The sequence below is a fragment of the Parasteatoda tepidariorum genome, chromosome 1 (assembly GCF_982258835.1).
Source record: "Parasteatoda tepidariorum strain Cologne lab strain chromosome 1, Ptep-v5.0, whole genome shotgun sequence".
Classification (NCBI taxonomy): Eukaryota; Metazoa; Arthropoda; class Arachnida; order Araneae; family Theridiidae; genus Parasteatoda; species Parasteatoda tepidariorum.
Window position 1 is genome coordinate 4220773 of NC_141755.1, and position 25123 is coordinate 4245895.

Below are 25123 nucleotides of genomic sequence, written 5' to 3' on the forward strand. Positions count from 1 at the left end.
CCAGCACCTTCCCATAAAAATGTATTTATATATTTAGTTAAGTTCGAAAATTTATGCACTCTTTATATTAGTAAAGTAACTTTTAACCACTTAAATGGCATCAAGTGCTCTAATGCCAGGGGTCTGCCCAGGCCGAATTTATTACCGTTTAGCGGTACCTTCATAAATTCAACTTTAGGAAAAACGGTAGTTTCACAAATTCAATTTTAGCAAAATACTTTTTCTTACAATTTTATTTTTGTATCCCTTAAGAAACGATAAATCCATATTTTTACCATATTTTTGTGTTGATTTTTAAATATAATTTTTCACAAATTGTGTCTAAATTTTCACGAAATAGGGACCTCTCAGAAGAACCTAGACAGACCCCTGAATGCATTCACATTACTTGCCAAATTATACTCATTTTACATAGGCGATTATCTTTAATACTCTTTCATAGTAATCAGGCATAATGTTGCAAGATTGCACTTTCATCAGATGCAACATCAAGTTTCTAATTTTACTAATATGCATTTCTTAAAAATTATAAGTAAATTGTTTTAAAGTTAGCTAGATGTAATATTTGCATATGCAAATTATTATATGATACAAATTCTGCAGACTTCCTATTGCAGAAATTTTCTTCCTAATTTTAAAGTTATTGTGATTACTCATGAGAAACTGATGTGTTTTTTTGCAAACAAGGAACTGTTATTAATTAAAGTTGTCTCTAATGTTCATTGCTTATGGTTCTTGCTAAAAAAAAGTTACGCTTCATAATTTGAGTGTTCTTTTTAATCAATATGTATCTTGTCACAATGTATTGAAATTATTCTGATTTGTTTAGATTTGATGTCAATATCCGTGACATTAGCAGATGGGGAATATACTGTTTTTGATCGCATTACATACTTGGGAAGTGCTGCAGTGAATGATCCGAAAAACGAAGCAGAAATTCGCAAGAATATGGCAATATTGAATGAGAATTCATCAAAAGCCCTTAATATATCCTTGTCTCTGCCTATTAACTCTGAAGGATACATTATGTAAGTTAAAATGTTTTTCTCTTTTGTCTTCCATTTTAAATAGATTGAAAATAAAATTGTACTGTCAGTATTGCCTAAGTTCTCTTCTAATAATAAGCTATAAACAATCTTTATAATTCAAAAATGAACACAGCATAATGCAATTTGTCTTCAGATTAGTATTTAAAAGTAATTTTTGTTAGTGATATTAAGACAATTTTGGTTGAAAATCTTGAGTGAATGCAATTATTTGTATGTTTATGTCGTATTTTTATAAAAACATTTTTCTAATTCTCATACTCTTTTGTTCAGTTGTCAAGATATTGCATTGAAGTTTTTTTTCTATTATGCTTCATCTATATTATATTTATAGACTTTATTACAACAAGAGCTTGATTTTTGATTTGTTTGGAATGCTCTGTTCATTGATATTGGAACGTTTTGCAAAATTTTATTTAAGTACATCAATTATTTTATGCCATACAGTTAAAAGTTTTGTCAAAAATATGTAATAACTGATAAATTGCTTTTTTAACAAACATACATACTAGTACAATTTTTGCTTTAAGGCAAGCATTTTTAATAGTATAGTTTTTTATAGTATAATTTTTTTTAAAAATGCATTCAGTGTTAAATTGTTAGTCATATATATAATCACATGTTATCTTTAAAATAATTATTAAGCAACAAAATTGAGTGCTAATGCAAACATTGACTAGCAACCAGGAGCTGCTTTGTAATATTTGTCTATCTTTAAACCTATTATACCACCGAAAACTTGCTGCTATAGTAAATGCTAAAAAATAATGCAATAAAATTTGTGTGGCTTGAAATCTTCAAAAAGTTAGAGTTGTTTGTAGTTACATCACTTAAAAGCCCCAAAATTTAGTTGCACATTGTTTAAATTTAAACAGCTCTTAGTTTGTAATGCCTTAAACCATTTAATAATTACAAAATTAGTAGTTAAATGTTACAATTCTATTATATGAATTCCCCATTTTTGAGTAATGCAAATTTCTTGACATTACTAAAATATTTAAAAACAAAGTTTTAAAGAATATAGTTTCATATAGTTTATTATCAGAAGTAATTTTGTTTATTTGTTTTCAAAAATAAAACTAAAATCTTGAACATTATATGCTAATGATTCAGATTAATCAGAATTAATTTTTTTTTAGTTTATTCAAATTTATTTTCCTTAGGCAATACTCTCGAGAAGGTTAAGCAAACTTTATGGATTAAAAATAAGTTTAAAGATATTTTAGTAGCAGAAAATGAAAGACAATCTCACTCAAAGAAAATAATAAAAAGAAAACCGTTTCTAAATTGAAAGTACCTGCTATTAGAAATGATAGAAATTATATATATTAGAAAAGATGGAATCTTATTTCAGGAACAATGAAAATGTAAATAATAAAATAGTTATCTAAGGAAGAGTTAATAGTAATTTATTTTATATTCTCCATACCATTTAAATATTTAGGCTTTTTGCCATACCTTAACTTCGCCATTCGGGGTCCTGAGACATACATTTTTGGAGAGGCTTTAGTTTAAATATCAATTTGCCATTGTTTTGAAAACAACAAAAATAATAATTAATTAAAATATATTTTAATGAATTTAGTTTTTAATACCCTTTATTATCCAATATTATTTAATAATATAACTATTACAGAGATAATTTGCCGAAGTATGTACTCAAAATACAAGAGATTTATTTTACGGATATTTCATCATTAGGACATTTTTTTTAATAGTGTTGAAGATATTAAGATTTTATCTGACTCTAAGGATTACAATTTTTTTGATAAATTTAAGCAGATTTTGTAACCAAAAATTTGTTTTACACTTGCAAGTATTTTGTAAAACAAAGAATACTTTGTTTATAGCGTGAACAAATAAAGTTATATTTGAGACTTTCTTTTTAATCGTTTTAAAAGGTATTCATGTTTGACGACATGATATATAGTTTCGAAGTAACCTATTTTAGAGAACTTAAAAACGATTGATTTTTGTATTAAAATTTTATTATTGTTACACAAATGTATCTGGTAAAATTTATATGGACGCAGCCATATTCAAGAACTTAACTACATTAAAGAACTTAGCATTTTACACTGACACTTTATTTTTAATTTTATCTAATGCAAAACATTAATTGGATATTATTCTTTAATCACTACCATGGATACTTTTTCTCAAAATAATTTCAATTTCGAAGTATTAATCTTTGTTTCAACTTGGTGAATTTAAATATACAGTGATAAAAATTAGAGAAAACAATTGATAAAAAATCTCAAATTAATTAATCTGGACATTGAACTTCAATAAACCTCGTACTTCACAACGACAGGTCAGTGCTTCAACCCCAAAGCCATTGCGAATAATTAGTTTTTCAATTTTAAAATTTCAAAAATTACTTATTGAATTACTTCTAAATCTTTGAAAACAAAAACCACAAATAATTAAATGGAACTGCTTGATATTTTTTAAAAATTTGTTTAAACATACAAGAAAAAAAGAAGAGAAACAGAAAAATTTGCCTAAATTAACAGCACAAACCATTATCATAATTAATAAAATGTTTAATAACAGCATTTGTAATATAAATATTAAGAATATAAAATTACTCATTTTCTGGAAGTTTTAGAGCATTCAGACTAACAAAATTTTACGAAATGTTTAGAAAAACAAATTAATAATTTTAAAATTTGTTTAATAATTTTTAACGTAATTAAATTTCTCATTAAATTTTGGAATATGAAGATCAACACTAACTGTAAAAGTTAATATAGTATTTTATGTATGGAGCAGATTTAAGATTTTTAATTTTGTTGCAGCTTGACACATAAAGAACACAATAAATCGAAGAAATTATTGAAGGCAGAAAGAAATAGTAAAATCGTAAAAATATAAACATTTTTTAAAAAAATATACTAATTAGTTTAAAAATTTTGAAATGTTCAAAAGTTAAATAACTTACAAATTTAGGTACATACAGAGCAATATTGATTTTGCAAAAAGGAATCAGTTTTAGACAAAATATATTATTGTTTCATGTTTTTATGTTTGCCACATTTTAAAAACATAGAAGAAAACGATAATTAGTAACAAAAATATTAATGTAATCAATAAATCTTAACAATTAACAAAAACAAGGATGTTAAATTTTAGAAACAGGAAATCAATAAGTCACTATTATCACAAAATTGATTAACAATCAATCATCTAAGAAAAATTTTCAAAGCTTGGCTTGAATATTAAATTTGATTTTTTTGTACAAAATGAAACATTGCTGCTCGGATCAAGCTAACAAAAATTAGGTACAATGCTTTTTTTGCAAATTCTCCCCCCTCATAAAAGGAAATATATATATTCTTTTGAGAAACTAGAAATGGCATCACATGGATAATGGTCAATGGGCTGTCAAATGATTTTCCTGGAAGGACTTCAAAGGGAAAAAATCTCATTCACAACATTTGTAAATATAATAATACATAAACATAATGTATTATTTTATTTAATAAACATATGAATACATTTATAATACATACTAATAACATGACATATATAATTCATAATAATACATAACTAAAAAATAACACACAGTATTCTTTTTTAGTGGTCAAACTCATAGATCAATGAAGCAACTGTGAACTACAACAGGCTGACGTAATTTATACTGAATGCCTTTGACCTTTTACACCCCTCTCTGGTCAGCATTATTGCTCTTCTGGGGAAGAAAGAATCTTCTCTTTTCTTTCTATTTCAAGGGTAGAGGGATCTAATTTTATGACTACAAATTGAAAAATTTCTTTTCAGCAGTTCTTTCTTTATAATTTTTTTGTCAGAGCCTAAAGGCAATGCCTCAACTGCCCCGCTATAGTTGCGGCCCTGCTTTATTGTTCTTTATAAGTGTTTGAATGGGATCCAGTTAAATAACTTTTTGACAATGAACTTCTCATGGATGCCTTTCTTAGTTCAAACTCCTAGAAAAAAATTTATATCTTCTCATTTTATGTAATAAATATATAAATAATTGAAAGCAAATTTTAATGTATTTTAATACATTAAAATTTGCTTTCAAACTTTTCACTATTTACAAACTATTATTTAAAATAATTTGCAAAACAAAGTGCCTTAATAGATTTTATTATGTTTAAAAATAACAATAAAGATAAAAAAAATTAGAGATAAATAAAAAAAAAGTTTTATTAACAATGGGGCATTTTCTGAATCAAAGCATAAGTAGGAAAATAGCTTCCCATCAACAATTAAAAATTAACAAATTTGGTGGTAAGTATACTTACCCTGGCCTTATAAAAGGTTAAAGCATAGCAATATCTTTTAAGTAATGCTAAGTTAAAAGGCACTTTTACTTTTTTCAATGCTAAAAATTAGCATGTAAAATTTGCCTAAACAATGAATTTAGGGCCTGCTCTAGTATGAAATCTTGGGCAGATTTATCTTGAGTGGATAGAATTTTGTTTGTGTGGAATAATAGTATAATTAATCTTCATTCTTATTTCCACTATATTTTGTTGTTCTGCCCTACACTAAATTTTTGACCTATATTGCGCTTGTCCATTCATGGTTGTTAAATTACCTGATTCTACAGACATAGAAATTTAATGTAAACCACTTTAATAACAATGAAATATTATACTCAATGGATGGTGTTTTTTACACTAGGGAACCCTGCAAGCTCGGTACCGCCTAAATTTCCGGGTTACTGTTTCCGTTTTATTTTAAAACCATTTGGCATCATTGTGTTTTGAGATTCTTGCAAACAATGTATTTGATTACTTATTACTTGTGTTTACAATGCTAAAAGTGTTAACACTAACGTAAGATGGTGCACAGCTTGTAACAAGAACAAACAGTAGTAAACTTATGGAAAGAGGCCATATCAAGACTGCCAAAAAAGCGAGTTATTCAAAGTCTAGTATGTCACCTTTTTTAACAACATATCTCTAAATAACTAAGACAAATTTTCACTTCAAACTCACCAGAATTACATAATAACATTAATATCTTATGAAATATGGCAGATTTGTGCTCAGAAATTATCTAATTTATTTCTTTTATTGAAAACATAACTATCCGTTTGAAAATATCGCCTCGCAGAATAACATGCTGTAAGCAGCTGCAAACTTTCTAACCTGGAACTAGAGCAGGCATACAGCTCGAGATTGTTATTGTTTACATTTCTACGGAAAACACCATCCATACTAATTCTTATTTCTGCAATATATTTTTTTATAAGAGTTTCTATTTACAATAAATTAACAAAAATTGTTGACTGTTTCTAAACTTTTTTCTGCATTATCCTTGAAAATCACTTATCCATTGTTACTAAATCACCTGATTTTACAGATAATCAGAATTAGAAGTATACTACTTTTATAATATTATTTTTATACAAATTTGATTTTTTCTTCTTTTCTTTTAGCTTGTATGAACCTAGCTCTTCTAATGAAATAGCAAGTTTCCCAATTCTACAAATTGTTACCCCACTTGCTGGAGAAATACGCTCTAAAGATTCAAATTGCTTATCTTTGGTGCACAAATGTAGTTTAGGAACAATACCAGAATCAACAATTTTTCAATGCCATGTCTTTCGTTGTGAAATCCCTGAAGCAGTAAGTCTTGTCTATTTTATCTTGCATAGTATTGCAATAGTATTAAAATGATTCTAGTGGGTAATATTTTTTATAATCCACTCTGATAATCTGTATAATATTTTACTTTAGATAAAGCACAACAAAACTTAAAATGTAGCACTCTTTGTTAATGCTCAATGAATGGAACATATGGTAACAGTTTTTTAGTTAAAGTTTTTTTTCTTGTTAACTTATTGTTTTATAAATTTTGCACAACTTACAATAACTTATTTATATTGTTAGTTTTATTAATTGTTTGTAGTTTATTATTATTTTTTTAACAATCATGTTAATGCTCTCTCCAATAAAGCAAAATAATATTAAAAAAAATTATTCAATGAATCAAGTAATACTTTTATTCATGCTTTATGAATATGAGGTTTAATAATTTTTTTTTCCTTTGCGACGTTTTTTTTTTGAAATTTTGCATTTAGTATTTCTTTAAAAAAACCATAATGATTATTTTTTTTATAAAACAAAGTAATTTTAATAGTGAGTTAGTGAAATAAATAGCAACTTTTATTAATTTATCATACTAAGGAATTAATTTATAAATCAACTATTTTAAGCAGAGTGGCTTCCCTGCCTAGCAAATCCGTTTGTCCTCTCAAGTTAATCATTAAGCAAGTGATTTATGGAAGAAAAATATTCCATTGTCGAATTCTTAGATAGTGAAAAAGTTTTCTTTATTACCACTTAATTTTCATAGATAAAGAATTTTTTTTTTTTCAATTCATGAAGTCGTCTTTCACAAAACAAACAAATTTAAAGTAAGTTATTGAATTAAGTAAAGAAAAAAATTCTTTTTCATGCTTAATGAATGCAATATTTGTTTAAAATAGACTTATTTTTACTTTAGTTAAAATAAACGCATGCATGACACATAATGTTTTAAAAAGAAAATTTTGCTGATTATCTCTAAATTTGGTAATTAAGTTTTTTAAAAAAAAATTTTAATGTTTTATAAATGCAAAAAAGTTATTAGGTATATTAAAGTCAGTTAGTAGAAGTTATTAGGCAAAATTTCACATTCAGCTTTGCATTTTTTTTATTGCAGTACAAATGAGTAAATTGTATAAATATAAATTTCTCACATTATAAGATTCTGATGATTTAATGAGTTGACTTCTTCATTGAGTTCACTCACTTCCTTTCACATGAGATAATTCATTTTTCTACAGTTCTTCAACGTCTTAACTTCTCACACCAACTTATTTTCTTGCTCGGTGCTTATACATTTTTTCACTTTTTATATTGCTTTATATTTTAGGAAACTAAAGTTTCAAATATATGGCTATTTTTATCAACGTTTGAATGTTCAAATCTAGTAACTTAAAGGATGGCTTTCAATCTCCTAATTGTTTTAAGTAAGGTTCCTTAATTTAAGATTTCAAAGTGTGAGATTATCTTAAAAATTTTATATTTTTAAATGTTATCAGTTTTAAAACCATCAGTTTTTTTTCTCTTTGTCTTTTAGTTAAAGAAAATGTTTTAACCATTCTAACGTTTTAAAAACACCCTCTGTGTTGTCATTTAAATATGTTTGCATTGTACCAAAAATAAATGCATCCCTTTTGCTGCAGCTTCAAAAAGATAGTAGTTCCTCAATCTTGCAATTTCGCAATGTAAAATAAGATCAAACTGGTTCATTATTTGTTTCTCTATTCCGTCTTTAAGATGTCAAAATCATATTTTAAATTTATTATAAAAATAGATTAACTTTATAAAATTACACTGTTTATTGTAAGATAAAATATAATTCCTGTATCAGAAAATATGCTTTATTCTGCGTTAGTTTCCCATTCATTAACTGTTTTCAAATTCAATTCTTACCCTTCCTTTTACATTGAAAAATACGTTTGAAATATGTTATTAAAATATGCTATCCTTTTTTTTTTCTTTTTTTTTTGAAATCCTTATTATTGTTACACATTTCATTCAGGTACCAAAAATCATGCAATGCTTTGCTTCAGCTGTAAAAAAAGTTCCCAAATTACTCCTTCCTAAGTCAGAATCATTTAGCATAGAAAAGAACTCAAGTGATCCTTTAAATAATTCCACTTTATACACTTATATATTTGAAGGCACCTTAGAATTTAGAGAGGATGACTCTAGGGTAGGTATATTTTTAATTGTTTTTCTTTTCTAATTTAATTAGTTCATTAAAATTCCTCTTAAATCTAAGCTTATTGTGATTACATTAGTAATTAAAGTTAACCAGTATGTTAGGATTTCAACATTTTATGATTAAAGATTATACTAAATTTTATAATTTTCAGATAAAATAATAATTGTTATAAGCAGTTCTGAAAGTAATTAGAGATAGAGATTCATGAGAGATTGGATATAAGAATTAGAATTGAGATTTCTGCATTGTTAACGGTTAAAGAAGTTATTTTAAATATTTTTATAACCTAATCATTAGATTAAAAATTGTTCTTAAAATAATTAAGAAATTCTTTATCAAAGAAGTATTATCTTTGTTATATCTGTTTTTTATATAGCACACAAATCTACTTTTCAAGATTTAAACACTGTTTCAAAAGTAATATTCTCAATTAACACATCTATTACACTATCATTTAAAAAATTTCTTATATTGCTATATTCATATTTTAAAAATAAGTAGACCATGGGAATAATAATATTCTCTTAACTCTTATTTAATTTTTTTTAAATATTTTACATACTTGAAAATTACTATAGAATCTTCACATCTAAAAATAATTAATATTTCAGTAATAATAATTTTAAACTGACATTAAAAACAACTTCATATAAAAATTTAAAAATTAAAACATATTTATTTTGAAATGAAATTATTACTGCCAAATTAGCTTTGTAATCAACACTCCAAATTATAATTCTTTAATTAAAAAATAATTGTAACACTTATAATTACTGAACTCCCTCATAGTTAATTCATGAAGAATAAGGTATGTAGGTTACAGATTTTATGATTTCATTGCTGTGTTGACAGAGAAATGATAAATTTATTGTTTATCAACAGGAAAATTGAACTATTGTTGTGAGGGTGTGTGTAACCAATCTTCATATTACGTCAGTTATTAGTTTAGTCTGATGACATTTAATACATAATTTCTTTTTTTATTCAGTTCCAAGTTACAAATAAAGTAAATGCCATTTCATTTATGTATGCATATTTGCTTAATCTTGTACCTACCATTATTCACCCCTGTTTATTCTTGCATTTTGAGCCTGATAAATAACTTTGTTAACTTATAACTAATTTGAATTTGCCTTTGCAACTTTTTCTTATATGTATATCATATTATTAGTTGTAAGTACTTTTTCATTCACAACTTACAAATATAAGTACTTATTATTTTTTGTTAAAGGGTGGTTATTCATCCTGCCCTAAGGATAAAGATTATTTTAAATTACGTAGTAAACTTGAAAAGAGTGTCACTCTGACAGTTCAGCAAGTTTCTGATAATAAAGAACTCATTATTGAAAGGTGGGTTTTTCTTGTGTCAATCTTTATTTATTAGTTTTTTGTTATGATCTGTAATTATTCCAACATTAATTTTTAGGTGCTTCGGTCTGTTAATCTCTCCAGGAAGGAATGTGCGTAACAGTGACATGCAGCTAATAGAGATGGTAAGAATGGCTCATAAGTGTGACATTGTTAGCTGTTTATAAATTAAAAGTTCATCCTTTAATTAAATACAGCCTTGAAATGTTTTATAAACTTTTTTATTGTAAATTTTCCTATTGTGAGGAATCAGTTATATTTTAAAACAAATAAAAATTCACTCATTCATATGTGTCCTAAGAAATATCAGTTGAAATACATACTCAAACATCATAGTGTGTTAAAAATAGTTATTGGTTTCACAAATAAAATATATTGTGGATTGGTCGAGATATTGTGGATTGTGTCAATAATTTATAAAATTCAGAAATTTTAGCACTTTGAGTCTTAATAGCACTTACAAAAATATGCTGAATAATCACTTTGATGCAGAATTTTCATTCAACATATTTTTATTTCATTCACTATTTTGTGTTAATTTAGGAAAAATAAGTGAAAAATATTGTAGTTAGCATTTTAATTAATTTTGCTTATGAAATACAATATCAGACCAATCTGTCCAGTTTTGCATTAAAGAAAAAAAAATTTCAAACAATAACTTTTCAAATTAGTATTTATTTAAATCTAAGAGAAACAGTAATTCATGATGGAATTTTTTTTTTACATACTAAATCAATAGTTGGTAAAATTTTGAGAATGAATGGGGAAAAAAATTCAAACTACTACTTTTGGATTTTATGTTTTAGAACAAATATTATTCCAAAAATTTAGCATATTTTCTAGTAACTGTCAGTCTGTTTTGTGTTATTAATATATTTTTATAATTAATATGTTTTTATAGGTAATATATTTTTATAATTAATATGTTTTTATAGTTAATATAATTTTATAATTAATATATTTTTATTTATAGAATATATTTTTATTTGTAACTAGAGCCTCAGAAAGAAATATCTATGAAAGGGTCACCAAAGGGATATGATGGCAATGAAAAGTATCTGTATTGGCATAACCTATATGTTGTTCAAATGTCTTACTTTACATGAAAAGTTATAGTGTAGACATGATAAAGTAATCACAATTTGCTTGTGTAATTTATAAGTTAACTTGTCTAATGCTTGTGTAATTTAAAGAATTACATTGAAAAAGAACATTAAAATGACATCATTCACCTGATATTGAAACACAATAGGAAAATTAAAGAGAAAAATACTGTAAATGCTATTGCCATCAATGTTTATTTTATTTTTAATCTTTCATACATTATGTTTTTCTTCATTTTACTCAGCAGATTAAATAAACTTGGGTTTACTGTATTGTTATTTGCTGTTTTATGTTTCTTAATTTTTTTTATTGTGATACAATTTGTGATACAGTTGTATGTTTTTAGGTATCATTTAATAAACCATCAATAGGAGAGAAATCTTTGTACACTATCTCTGGATTATGGGATCCAAATGAACCTGCGTTTGAGATTCTTAACACAGAGACACCAAAAGGTTTAAAAACTTTCATATATTTTTGATTTGACGCTTAAGTTGTTTCATTTAACATTGTAACCTCATAAATTTAAATCTATTATTCAATTTGTTTTTACAATGGTTTATTATAGTTCTTACTTTTGGTTTATATAGATATAATTTCAATACAGTAAGTTATGCATCATATTAAAAAAAAATGGTGTTAATATAGTGTTGATGTGTTTTGAAAAAATTTATTCATAATGAATGAATTTTCTTATTTTTTAAACGATGAATTTTTTCTTCATAAAAGTTTGTTTGTATGTATTGTTAGATACCCAAGAATATGTAGCCTGAGTGTGACTTGGACAACCCTACCAAACTGATATGTTAGGGGAAGGTTTACGAACATAAATCAGGAAATGAAATGCTTGATTTCTCTGAAAGGAAATCATATACTTAATATTAGAAAATTAATGGCTGTTTCATTTCTTGCTTTATGATTAAAATATACCTTAAAGTCATTCAATTAAATGTCATTTAACAGTTTCAGTTATTTACAGAGATAAAATTAGCTTTCAGAATATTTATGATAAAGCTTGATATAATGACCATTTAACTCTGATGACTATCTCTTAAATCTTTTTTTTTTTACCTTTAACATGACATCCTTTTTCATTGTTTTTTCCATGCCATTAAACAAACTTTTTTTTTGGAGCAATTACTGATTAGAGATTGGTCAATTACATAAGTAGAGAACATATACTTATTTTTTACTTTTGCAGCTAGTTAATCCTTTTTTGAAGGTTTATTTATTATTTAATGGAAAATAAAAGAAAAACTGTTCAGTCAAAAATTGAATTAGTTTATTTATAGAAAATCGTAACTAAGAATAGAAGGACAATAAAGGAAAAACTTATAATATTTTAACACTTTTGCTGGATATCTCATTTTGCTGAAAATGCACAAGAACCTATCAGTTATAAGGGCAGAATATGGAGCGACATCTTAGTAATTAGTTGGTCACGCATTCGCAAGGGAAGAGTTGTGCTCTAACATTAAATCTTTGCTTCAGTGAGTGCGGCAATAACTATCAATATACCGACAATCAACATATTGAAAAAAAATCATGAATAAAAAGTGAGTGTTTTCCCCATTTTTGAAATAATCTAGATGAGAAAATGTTACTATCTTCCATTTCTATTATTGAAATGTCGAAAAAACATTTCATTATGGGTAATATTAATACACTGCTGGACAATTGCTAAGGACGGATCACAAATTGCAATGTAGCATAACATTAAGCGAGACATATGGTCTAGTAGGATAAAATATAGTTGCCACACTGTTCAGACATTAGAATAAAGAATATTCATTGTTCTGGAAAGTACAAAAGCTATGAAACATCTGAAAGAAAGAAAATGTTCATTTGATGCTGCGTACGGAAAAATGGAACAATGCATCGAAATGTCAGCAGGCAACTTGAAGAAAGGTGTCAGTACGGGATATGTCCTCCATGTAGTGTGATGCAACATTCTACACGCCGTATCATACTTTGCACAACATTATCCAGCAGCTGTTGAGGCAATTTATCCCATTCCTCTGTCAGTGCACGGATGAGGATGTTCTTGTTTGTCGGAGGATAGTTTCGACCAGCAAGTTGCCTCCCCAAAGCATCCCAAACATTTTCAATGGGGTTTAGATCTGGAGAACGATATGGCCATACGAGGCGCTGAATACCCTCGCTGTCTAGACAATCCTGAACAGCAAGTGTTCGATGACATGTTGCGTTGTCGTCCATAAAAATAAATTTATCACCGACAGCACCACGGAAAAGACGAACATGAGGAGGTAAAACTTCATCAATGTATCGTTGGCCCGTCATAGTCCCATTCTCAACCACATGTAGGCGCGTGCGGCCATTGATCATGATGCCGGCCCACACCATGACACTGCATGTCGTATATCGATCCCTTTCCTGGATATTTTCTGGACGATAACCAGTACCACTCTCGCGCCAGATCAGTTGGCGTCTACAATCCGATGACAGACGGAACCTACTCTCATCTGAGAATAATACGCATGCCCAGTCCTGTCCAGTCCAATTGTGATGCTCACGACACCATTGCAAACGGGCAGTACGGTGCTGTCTGGTCAATGGGACACACACAACAGGTCTTCGGGCGTATAGTCCTCCTCCCCTCAAACGTCTGGAAACAGTTTTTCGGGAGATCTGCTTTCCTGTGGCAGCAAGAAACTGATTTGCCACCTGCTGAGCTGTGGTGCGCCTGTTCCTTTTTGCTGATAGGGCGATGTATCTGTCTTCTGCAGGCGTCGTACTTCTAACACGACCTCCCCCGTGCCGCCTACTGCACATTCCAGTAGTTTTGAATGATTTCCACAGCCGTGAAACAACGCTATGAGCGATGTCGAACTCCCTGGCAACATCTGTTATTTTTCGCCCTTCTTCGATCTTTCCAATAATTCGGCCACACTTAAAATCATCTAAGTGATATCGGGAAGACATGCCGAAAATTTCAAGTTCGTCAACTAAATCTTTCCTGTAAAACTTTGACTTGAAACAACAACTCTCCACACGCGTCAAAACCTTTAAAGCTCTTATCAGCGCAATCACGTGATGAACAGACGTGGAAAAAAAATTTGCATACGCATACCTCTTCTTACTATATCCCGCACTTATTCTAATTTTCCACATTTTGCTTCCTTTAATTTTATGGTTGCTATGGATGATAGTGTTATCCGTCCTTAGCAATTGTCCAACAGTGTATATTGACATCTTTTATTTGCCTGTTATTTAAGATTTATGTATTTTGGTATCATGTATTTGCTTGATCACTTTTAAATGTTGTTTTTCAGATACTAGAGTGTATATGACAGTAGCAGCTGATCTAGTGATTTGTGGTATTCAAGAACCTGTCAGGTTTGTGATTGAAACAAAAGCTAAAATATTCCCACCCACTGAGCGTTTTTGGTACTTTTCTAAAAAGACTCTTTACGAACAGTTTTACTTGAAACTGAGAGAAGTAAATATCATTCTTTTATGTTTACTTTCATGTTTTATGCAGAACTAATTTAAACTCAGGCAGCTCTAAATTAATAAGTCTCAGATAAATGAGTTAATCAGTTTATAAATAAATTAAAAGTTTTTAGTCCTGTAATTTGTAGTTAAGTAATTGATGACTGCATACTTTTTAATACTTATGTTAAAAAATGAGGATCACAAACATGTTCAAGAAGTTTGTAATTCTGTAATTCGTGGTATTCTGTAATTCGTGGTATTCTGTAATTCGTGGTATAGTAGTGAAAGGACCATAAATGTTGAGAAACACCTTTTAAAATTGAAATTAAAATGTAAAATACTATTCTAAAAACTGTATTTGTTGATATGCAGTTCCTATCTGTGTGTCATAGTACTCTTTCAACACATATAGGTGGATGAAGATCAAACTGGAGAGTATACCTTACAAGTGGTTGGTGTTACTAGTTCATCTAAACTGCAAAATAAAAAAGCCTCACTCAATTTAAATTTCTTAAACACAGTCACTAAGTCACTTAATATTACTACACCATCTAGTCCTGATGAGCCTGATTCAGTTTCTGGTAAGTATTTTATTTCAAACATAATTCTTTTTCTTTTCTCTTCAAATTTTTACTTTAACGAAATATTTTACTAAGTTGTTTTTGATTAATTATACTGGAGAACAAATTTTTTGTTGCATTTATACAAATATTTGATCTAGACTCATTCGGGTGTGGATATTTCAAATCTGAAATTAGTTTTGCTCCTAAAACTACTAATTTTTTAAATTGACATTTTAAATCTATTTTTTGTCAGAAGATGCAAGTTTAAAAATATTATATATAACAGGTCACGTAAATACTATGACTAACTTTTAGGGAAGTTAAGAGACATCTTCAGGACTAAATTTGCATAGAAACCCGTGATTGGAACTGTTGTCATTCGCTGCTAGGGGCCATTCCCTATTATGAACTGTTTCTTCCTGTGCTTCTGAACCGGTTATAATAGAGAATGGCCCCTAGCCAAGTCGGAGGACATTTCCGGGCTTTGTTTCCTACGCAATCAATTCTAATCTTGATGTGCCCAAACTTCCCTAAAAGTTTGTCGCAACATTTGCTCGACCCCTATTCTGTGTAACGTTTTTAAACTTATTCATTTTGGTGAAAAAATTGACTGAAAATATTAAAAAAAACTTGCTGGATGAGAGAAACGGATTGCAGATTGCGTATCAGCTATACAAAAGGATCTAAGATCTGTTAAAAAAAATCTCATGCAACAGAAACAAAAAGGTAATTGTTTTCCAATGTTATTCTTACTATTTTTTATATTTTTTTTTATTCATTCAAGTTTAATTTGAAATCTTCTAATTTTTTTATTAACTTAAACTTAAATTGTTTTAAGTAAATTATCTCCTTAATTTTATTTTCATTGCATAAATAATGTTTTTTTACTTTTTATTTAAAGATCAAAATGTCATGGACAATAAATTTTTTTTCCCAGTTTAAAATATCATATTTTATGATGATTTAATTTTAATAGTTATTGTGTTTTATTTATGCATATTTATCAATTTGTTCAATTCAATATTTATCAATCAGATTTTGATATTAATTTGAAGTAGGTGTTTCATTGAAAATTTTAAATTGAGTTAGTATTAATTATTAATTGTTTAGTCTAAATTGATTTTTTTAAATCTTCAAATGAATAGATATAATTATCAGTTATTTAATTTAGCCAAGATTGATTTTATTTTATTCTCTGTATAAATAAATCTTAACTTTTTAAAGTATGCTTTGAATTTCATCAATATCTTGAAATATTAAATATTTTTTATTAAATGTTAAAAAAAGGAACTTTTCAGCAGTGTATCTGACATAATATACTTGGTTAACTACAGTCTTAAAAAATTCGTTATGAAATGTTGCAAATTCTGTTTGCAGTATATTTTAATAACTATGATAAGTATTTGCATGTATGATTGATGATGAAAATCACAAGTTTATTTTGAAAGTTTTTTAACCCACTGACGGTTTTGCACGTAAAAAATCATATTTTAACCTGTAGTGTATCTGACATCAACTACATAGCAAAACCGGTTTTTCCATGTTAATAGATAAGGGAATAATGTATAGGGGAGAAATATTCTCCCAATTTTGCCTATTTGCTGAGTCATGAAGAATTTGATATAAATTTCCCAAAATGTATTTTTCTACTTTCTCTAAATCCAATCAAAATTTCAAATACTCAAATGTTACAAATTAAATAACTCTTGTTTACTATTAAATTATATGCATACATTTTTGTTCAACTCAAAATTTATTCATTAGACAATGATGAACCTTTATTGAGTGGCACTGGTGGAGTAAGCAAAGACTGTACAAGAACCCAGCTTGAAGGTTGGTCAGAAGTTCTTTTGAAATGGCGACAAAACTTATCTCTCAGACCAAAATCACTCACTAGTCTCGTACGAAGGGGTATTCCGGAAGCTCTTCGTGGTGAAGTTTGGCAGCTTCTTGCTGGGTGTCATGATCAGAGAGATTTGATAGAAACATACAAATCTCTTATCAATAAGGTTAGATTCTAGTATTTTATTCGTGGAATATTTATATGTTTGATAAAAATTTTACTTCCGAGGGTTGAAAAGTATTTCCTTAGAAACAGCTTGGATCTACAATTTTAAATTTTTTAATGTTTTTTTTTTTCCAATTATACTTTCTATAAAGATGCATATAATTTTTTTTCTGCTATCTAATTTTTAGATATCTTTTGACTGCATATTTAATCATTTAAATGCGATTGGTTTTTATTGTAATATGTAATAAAATCTCCGTATACCCCCCTGGGGTGGGTCGGAGTTCAACCTACTTTATCCTTTATGTAATAAGTAATTAATTTTCCACTACCATGCAAATATACAAAAAATTTTGGTCTGATTCAATATCATAGATTGTTGGTTTGGATTACAGTAAAATAACGTTAATTCTATTTTCTGAACTTGCTTTCTGTGCTTATCTACAAAGAAGCAAAGTCAACACTTTGAAAGTTACTTTAAATCAAACACAAATTTCATATCAGTCAGCTATTAAATGTATAGTGGTGTTTGTACAGTCCGCAAAAAAAAAAAGATATCACCCTGAATAACTTTTGTTCTAATGATCGGATTTTCACGATCTAAGCGTCGATCTTAATGGTTCCCGGGGGTGACCTCAAATATGCTAATTAATTAGTGCTAACTATTAATTAAGTTACGAAATCAGACACAAAAACGTACTTTCTCTGAATAAACATGTATTTTTTTTTACATATTTGGATTTCTAAGCTTCAAAATATAGGGGGTAGCCGCAATCTGGGAAATATGGTCCCCATAGTTTGGTCAGGAGAGCGATCCAAAGTTCGTACCCGTTAATGTTAATTTCACTTTTTACGTTTTTAGTCATATTTTCAAAACTAATGAAGCAATTTGAAGAAAATTGCGCCCACTCATAAAACTCATTTACCCAAAGATAATTTCATGAAAAAAATAATTTTTAGTAATTATTAATTATTTTTATTATTTAATTAAATTGAGGATGAAAAAATTTTGAATTATAAGGTATGAATTTTTTTATACCATAATAATCTACATATTTTTCAATACAAAAATCTAAAGTTTCAACTGTTTTTATTTATTAGAAGCTGAGAAAAACTAAAATGAATTATTTTTGAAAAAATAATTTGGCGACAATAAAAAAATGATTAAATGGGGCGATTAATATTAAAATGTGATAAACTTGCGAGGAACTTGACTTCTCGCGCGTAGTGTAAAATTTCATTCATATTTTTTTCGCTAATAATCGTTTGCTAATCCTTTTATTTTTATTTCTTTCAAACTATAAAATACGATGTTTCTTTTTAGTCATTTAATAATTTATTTGTAATTTAGTAAAGAAATTATAAATAAAGCATTTTGAATAAAAAACACTTTATTCAACGAATGTCTAGTTTTATAAAGGCGTGCTTCTGATAGAATATGATTATGCACCAGATTGTGCTTACTTAATGTGATTATTTTTTAATTTTTGATTTTCTTTTTCAATAACTGATACAATCTCAATAATATACATACGTATGCATAGATTTGGAATAATATATTTATCAATTTCTTGAATATATATTTTATAATTATTAATACGAATGCGTAGTCAACATTTTTAATCATCTTAAAACTTCGCCCGGTGGCTGAGCGGTAGCGCTTCGCGCTGTCGTTCCTCGGGCCGGGCAAGGCTGACTCAGCCTTTCATCCCTTCAGTGGGTCGATAAATAAGTACCAAGCATGATTGGGAACTAAACACTGGGGGTTCCGCGTTCGGCTGACCACCTGAACGGAACATCTGCTCCTGCACCCCAGAGCCCTAGGTCCAGAAAACTGAGATGGGCACAGTAGGCCTTGGCCCTCCATGGGCTGTCGTGCAGCTGAGTTTAGAGTAGAGTTTTTTAAAACTTCTTTACATCTTATATATCGCCTTAATCTTAAAATAAATTTGTAAATTACCTGTCTCTGCGTGTTTCGCAGAATTATTTTTCTAACTTTTTTATTGAATTTTAATGCAATTTTTTTAAAATTCTATTATGTATATTTTTGTCCAATAATATATTAATCAATCGTTTAAGTACTTTAATTTATGTTTTTCTTTAAAATAAAATTACTTTTTAAATTATTGCTAAGTTCTTATTGAAAGAAAACTTAGAATTATTGCCAGCTATCTGAGAATTAAATCTTGTTAAGAAATTAAAAATATTCTACTGATCACACACAATATCATTCGAAGCAGAACAGCTGACTATTTACTAAAAATACTATTGTTTACGAAAAATGAAGATAAATTATTAATTTTTTTTTTTTTATTGCTTCTTATTTATTCGAGTAATGAAAAGTAAATGCGTATGTGCGCACAGGGGAAAAATTTAACAGATTGTTTTGTTTTTTAAATGAACAAAAAAACTATGGGCATGCAATTTTAATTCAACATTCAAAGAAAATCTTGTGCGCTAACCCTTTTGTCTTAAAAAGTTGAAAATATTTGCTTTAAAAGTTGTTTGTATGATTTCTCAACTTTTGCACAGTTCAAAAAAATATTGCTATATCAGGAAAATGTTTGATATGCCTTGTTTTGTTAAACAACTACTAAAATAAAAAATTGTAAAAAGATTAGAAAAACGTGCTATTTTTAGAATCATCATCTCAAAAATTGTTCTTTTACTCCATTTGACTTTCTTCTTCTTAAATAACTTATAATCATAGTTTTAACACACGTTTTGAAGAAATTATGTAAACAAATTCCTAATATTTCGTAATAAAAAAACAAGAATATTAATGATTTATTTATACAGTGAAACCTGCCAAGTTGACCACACTTGTAAGTTTTACATCTGAATTAGTTGACCTCAATTATCAAGAACGGAAATTTTCCTACATAATAAAGAAGCAAAACCTTTGTAACTTGACCACCTGTCTATCTTGTATGTTGACCACTGAAATAAGTTAATTTTGTCTAGGAGTATTATGAAATTCTATTCTAAAACCCTCATAAGTTGACCAGAAAAAAAATTCAGAAAAGTTTCTGTCATTTTGCAATGTATGTTAATATTTCACTTGTTTGGTGAAATAGTGTAAAAAGCTAATCTAAACCCTTTTGTGAGTTGACCATTCATTGAAAACAGGTGTGTTAGTTGAAAAGTTGCTCTTCCAGTTGCAATAGTGAGCAAATAGGCTTATATGTGTAGTAATAACAGAATAAATTTTGAAGCGTTAAAATAATTTTGTTTTGTTAAAGTTTTCAATGTTTTCGTGTTCTGATATTTTAAGAAATTATTTTTATTAAACACTTCACATGCATAACTAACAAAATAATTTTTTTTAAAAAGTTAGTTAAATATTAAAATTATTTCTGTGTAACAAATTGAAGTTCGTTTAGGTTTAAACACATTTCTTGAGATATTCATTTGGCCATTTGCTAAATCAAATTTTTAAGTCAAGTAAAAAAAAAATTTAAATGTATAGCAACATGTAGGAAACGAAAAAGTAAACAATGTCCCACCCCTTCTATAAGTTGACCACTTGTCTACGTTGGCCACTAAAACAATGCACATGAAGTGATCAACTTACACAAGTTTTACTGTAATTGTTTCATTGAACCAGAGTAGTTAATTGTTTTCGTAATAATCGGCCTTACAACTATTTAATTTAGATTCTTTGGACTAGGCGTCACTTCATGCATGTCTTTCGAGATTGAAATTTCAAAGATAAAATGTAAAAATTACAAGAATGCGTAAGCTGGTTTCAACTAACAAAAAAAAAGGGACAAAATCGTTGGCAAAAGAAGTTATCTCATGAAAAGAGTGTCAGAGTTGAAAAAGTATTGTAAAAACTGTAACAATTGTTACTCTTGTTTAATTTAGGGTATTATAAACCTAATTTTCTTTTAATCATGTTTTTTAAAGAACTAACGAAAGGAGTGTGTAAATAACATCAACTCGTAATTTTCTTCGTGTTTTTTTTTGTTTTTATTTATTATAATATTGATATATATATATATATATATATATATATATATCAAAATGCTTTTAAAATGCCATATAAACTTTATTAAGTTTTACAATTTTATCGAAAATAAATACCGTGATTTCTATAAAATTTTGCGATTATGCATCAGAATAGCTATCTTTTTTCAGGTCCACCTTTGCTTGATCACTTTTTTTTCCTTTCCTAAGAAACTCGAAGTGAGGGGCAAAAGCATTTAACCCTACAACTCTTCATAAATTTATGATAACTTATGAAAATTGGTTTTAATTCAAAACTGTCCTACAAATTACATTAAAACAGCTTTAAAAAAATAAATAATGTCAGATAAAAAGTCAAAGATTCTATAATCTTGGAGAATCAAAAATAATTTATTAATTTATTTAAATTTCCTTTTTAAAGGAGATTTAAAAAAAAAAAAAAAAGCCCAGAAAGCAAAGCGAAAAATTCTTTTGGTTGCTTAGCAACGAGAAGCACTATCTTTTCCCATCTTGTCATTCATTCAGTTTCTTTATGGTTGTTATAAATTATTTCCCCTTCTATGGCGATGTAATTTGGCATATTTTTAAACCATCGCCAGATATATAAATCCTTATTGCGACCTAATTTACAACCCATTTTTTTCGAAATTTTGTCTACCCCCCCTATTTTAAGGGTCAGGATTCCAAATACGTAAAAAAAAATGCATGTTTATTCAGAGAAAGTACGTTTTTGTGTCTAATTTCGTAACTTAATTAACAGTTAGCACTAATTAATTAGCATATTTGAGGTCACCCCCAGGAACCATTAAGATTGACACTTAAATCGTGAAAATCCGATCATTAGAACAAAAGTTATTCAGGGTGATATCTTTTTTTTTTTGCCGACTGTACATCAAAGTCAGTATTAGATGAATTTCATTATTTATAATAAAATGCTTCTTTGTTTATTCTAATTGTTAATTTTATGTGTATATTATTAATTTCATATTGACAGGGTATCCACGCAGCTAGAAAGTCATGAAAAATCATGGAAAGTCATGAATTTCGGTATTGAACAAAATTTTTTGATCAATACCGAATCATGACATTTGTCATAAAATGTCATGATTTTAACTATTTTTTAAAAAAAATATCATGAAAAGTCATGGGATTAGGTCGACTAAAAATCTTAATTTTAAAATGGAATTTACCCTTCTCCCCAATTTCATGATGTTACGAATATCTGAGTTTGTAACAAAATCCCCCCTCTCAGTCATATTTTATTAAAATATAAATTTTTTTATCATGTTCTTTAATAATTATGGTGTTCTTTCAAAAGAATGAAAGAAAAAACTTCATTTCTGGAACGAATAGTCTTTTAAACTTCTGTGATTTCAGAATTTTTGTTATTACTTATTTTTTATTGTATCAATTTAAAATTCTAGCTGAAACAAGCTAGTCATTGGCAAATTTTTAAAAATTCTGAATTGAGAACAGAAAAATCAGGAGTATTTCTTTCATTTTCGATGGACAAGAAAAGTATCTTTATAATTCTGCAGAAAAAAAAATTATTTGCTTTTGTATTTTTTTCAGCTGTTTTATTGCTTCAACTCTTTCTTTACTCTGCTTTTTAAATTTAAGATGTATAAGCATGAAGATGCAGAGTATAACAGTTTTAGTTATACCTATCATTACAATTAATGTTATTATAATACTCTTTTAAATTTATTGTTGCGTTTTTATGAGAGAAAATAGTAACTTCATTACGTCATGAAAAATTCTTGGAATTAGTCATGGATTTGAAAACCTAAAATGTAGCAGATACCCTGTATTGACATTAGTTTTTGTTGTTTTGTTCTTACATGACTCAGTATATATAATAAATAAAAGAATATTTTGCTGAGTTATGTGCAATGATTAAAATGTATCTAAAGGTTACATTTGTGATTAATTAGCATGAAGATTAATTATACCGATGTAGCATGTATGTTAGCTTGATTAAGAACAAAAGAAACAAACTTTACAGAAAAAAACCCCACAGGGAGACCAAAATGCCTTTTACAAATTGATTGAAAACTTATGTAAAAAATGTTGATCACCCAAACTTCTTGCCTTTTTTTAAAGATTGTATATGCGTGTAAGTATGTCTGTTTTTTTTTATAACTGATTGTCCAAGTATGCTCTCTTACATTTCATGGACTTGTTTGATTAAAAAAAATCTTTTAAGGAATAAAAATAATAAAATAGGTTTCCAAAATTTGTGCTTAGTCATTTCTTTTTACTATAATTAACAAATGTTAAGTACTTTAGAGGATTTTTTTAAAAATAATTTTCTGTAAAATTTTATTCTTTTTCATTGTGGACAAATGACATATTTCAGCATAAAATAATATAACATAAAATAAAATAACAAAGCATAATTTTTTTTATAATTTTGTATATATTTTTATTGCAATTGTTGCAGGATAGCTCATTTGAAAGCATAATTCAAAGAGACATCTACAGGACATTTCCAGCACATGAATTATTCAGTGAGAGAAATGGTAGTGGTCAAGAATCTTTATATAAAATTTGTAAAGTAAGCATTTCACTCATACTTTTGTTTGGTTGCACCTAATTTTATGACTATAGTTTGGCTACGGTAAGAACTCCCCTGCCACAAAGTCTGAGACCATCTGCTGCTATGGAAACAAGAATAGCGCATTTCAGGGAGGGTAGCTTCTCTTCACTCTAGGACTTGGCAGAGTAGAACGAAGATTCTCTTTCTTTTGCCAACCTGTGCCAAAATCTGTCCTAAACAATGACCCCACACCTCTACTTGAAATAGTTATACCTCGTTACCATAGTCACCACACAGGTCCAGATGAATGGCTAGGGGAGTTCTTACTTTACACAAACTATAGGTTTATTGGAATTACTAACCGCAAATTAAGTTCAGATTATTTTTTGGTCTCTTGCATCAAAATGTCATAAATGAATTCCACTTCTGAGGGAAGTTTCTGAAATTTTGAATTCAATTCTTTAAAATATTGAATTATTAAGAATATTGAATTATTAAGAATATTGAATGAACACTGATATTCAAAATATTTAATTCGGTTAGCTTATTTTTGGTTGAAAATACCTGTAATTTATTTATAGGTAATGCTATCTTTATTTAGTCTAAAACCTTGCCTTTTGTTTCATTTCTTATGAGTAAAACTGAAATGATAATAAAATAATCGCATAAATGCCTAAATCTTCAATTAATAAATAGCATAGTTTTATTTATTTTTTTACTTTAAAAAAAGAATTAAACATTTGGCAAATAGAACCTGAATATCATTAGCACGCAGGTCTGACAATTTTAAATTTTAATTCGACTGCTTTTGCCTTCCTATGATAAATTCAAACCGGAATGTTGTTCTACCACCAAATCTTTACGGAACAGTGTTCTGGTATTAACATTATGATAAATGATTAGAAACATAAGTTCTTACCTAATGTATATTTAATGTGGTCGATCTATTTTTATAGGCATATTCCATTTATGATCCTGAAATAGGATACTGTCAAGGCCTTTCCTTTCTTGTTGCAGCTCTCTTATTACATGTAAGTAAATCATTAGTTTGAAAACTATTCTCTTGATTATTTTCATTTTTATACATAAATGTGAGTTTTTTTTTTAACAATATCCTTGGAAATATATCGATTTATTAGTAAAATTTTATTGTTAGTGTTAGTTTTATTTTAAATAAAAGTTTTCAAATAATAATGCATTGTAATGCATATGAAATTATGCATTACAAAATGAAAATATAGTAAATGAAATATATGAAAATATAGTGCATTTAATTTTGAAGAAATTATTCAAGGATAAATTTAGATTACTTAAAATG

The 25123-nt window shown here is 27.8% G+C and overlaps 1 protein-coding gene across 2 annotated transcripts in view; it reads left to right on the forward strand.

The window, feature by feature from the left end:
• The window catches only part of LOC107441195 (rab GTPase-activating protein 1), a 71992-nt gene that overhangs the window by 30022 nt on the left and 16847 nt on the right, over positions 1-25123 (forward strand). For both annotated transcript variants that reach the window (XM_016054361.4, XM_087158450.1), the window contains 11 exons: positions 830-1028; positions 6460-6649; positions 8613-8786; positions 10030-10148; positions 10225-10291; positions 11617-11725; positions 14564-14730; positions 15139-15307; positions 17054-17298; positions 23710-23823; positions 24762-24836. In XM_016054361.4, the coding sequence (XP_015909847.3) occupies positions 830-1028; positions 6460-6649; positions 8613-8786; positions 10030-10148; positions 10225-10291; positions 11617-11725; positions 14564-14730; positions 15139-15307; positions 17054-17298; positions 23710-23823; positions 24762-24836 (1628 nt within the window). The remainder of the gene's footprint in view (positions 1-829; positions 1029-6459; positions 6650-8612; positions 8787-10029; positions 10149-10224; positions 10292-11616; positions 11726-14563; positions 14731-15138; positions 15308-17053; positions 17299-23709; positions 23824-24761; positions 24837-25123) is intronic.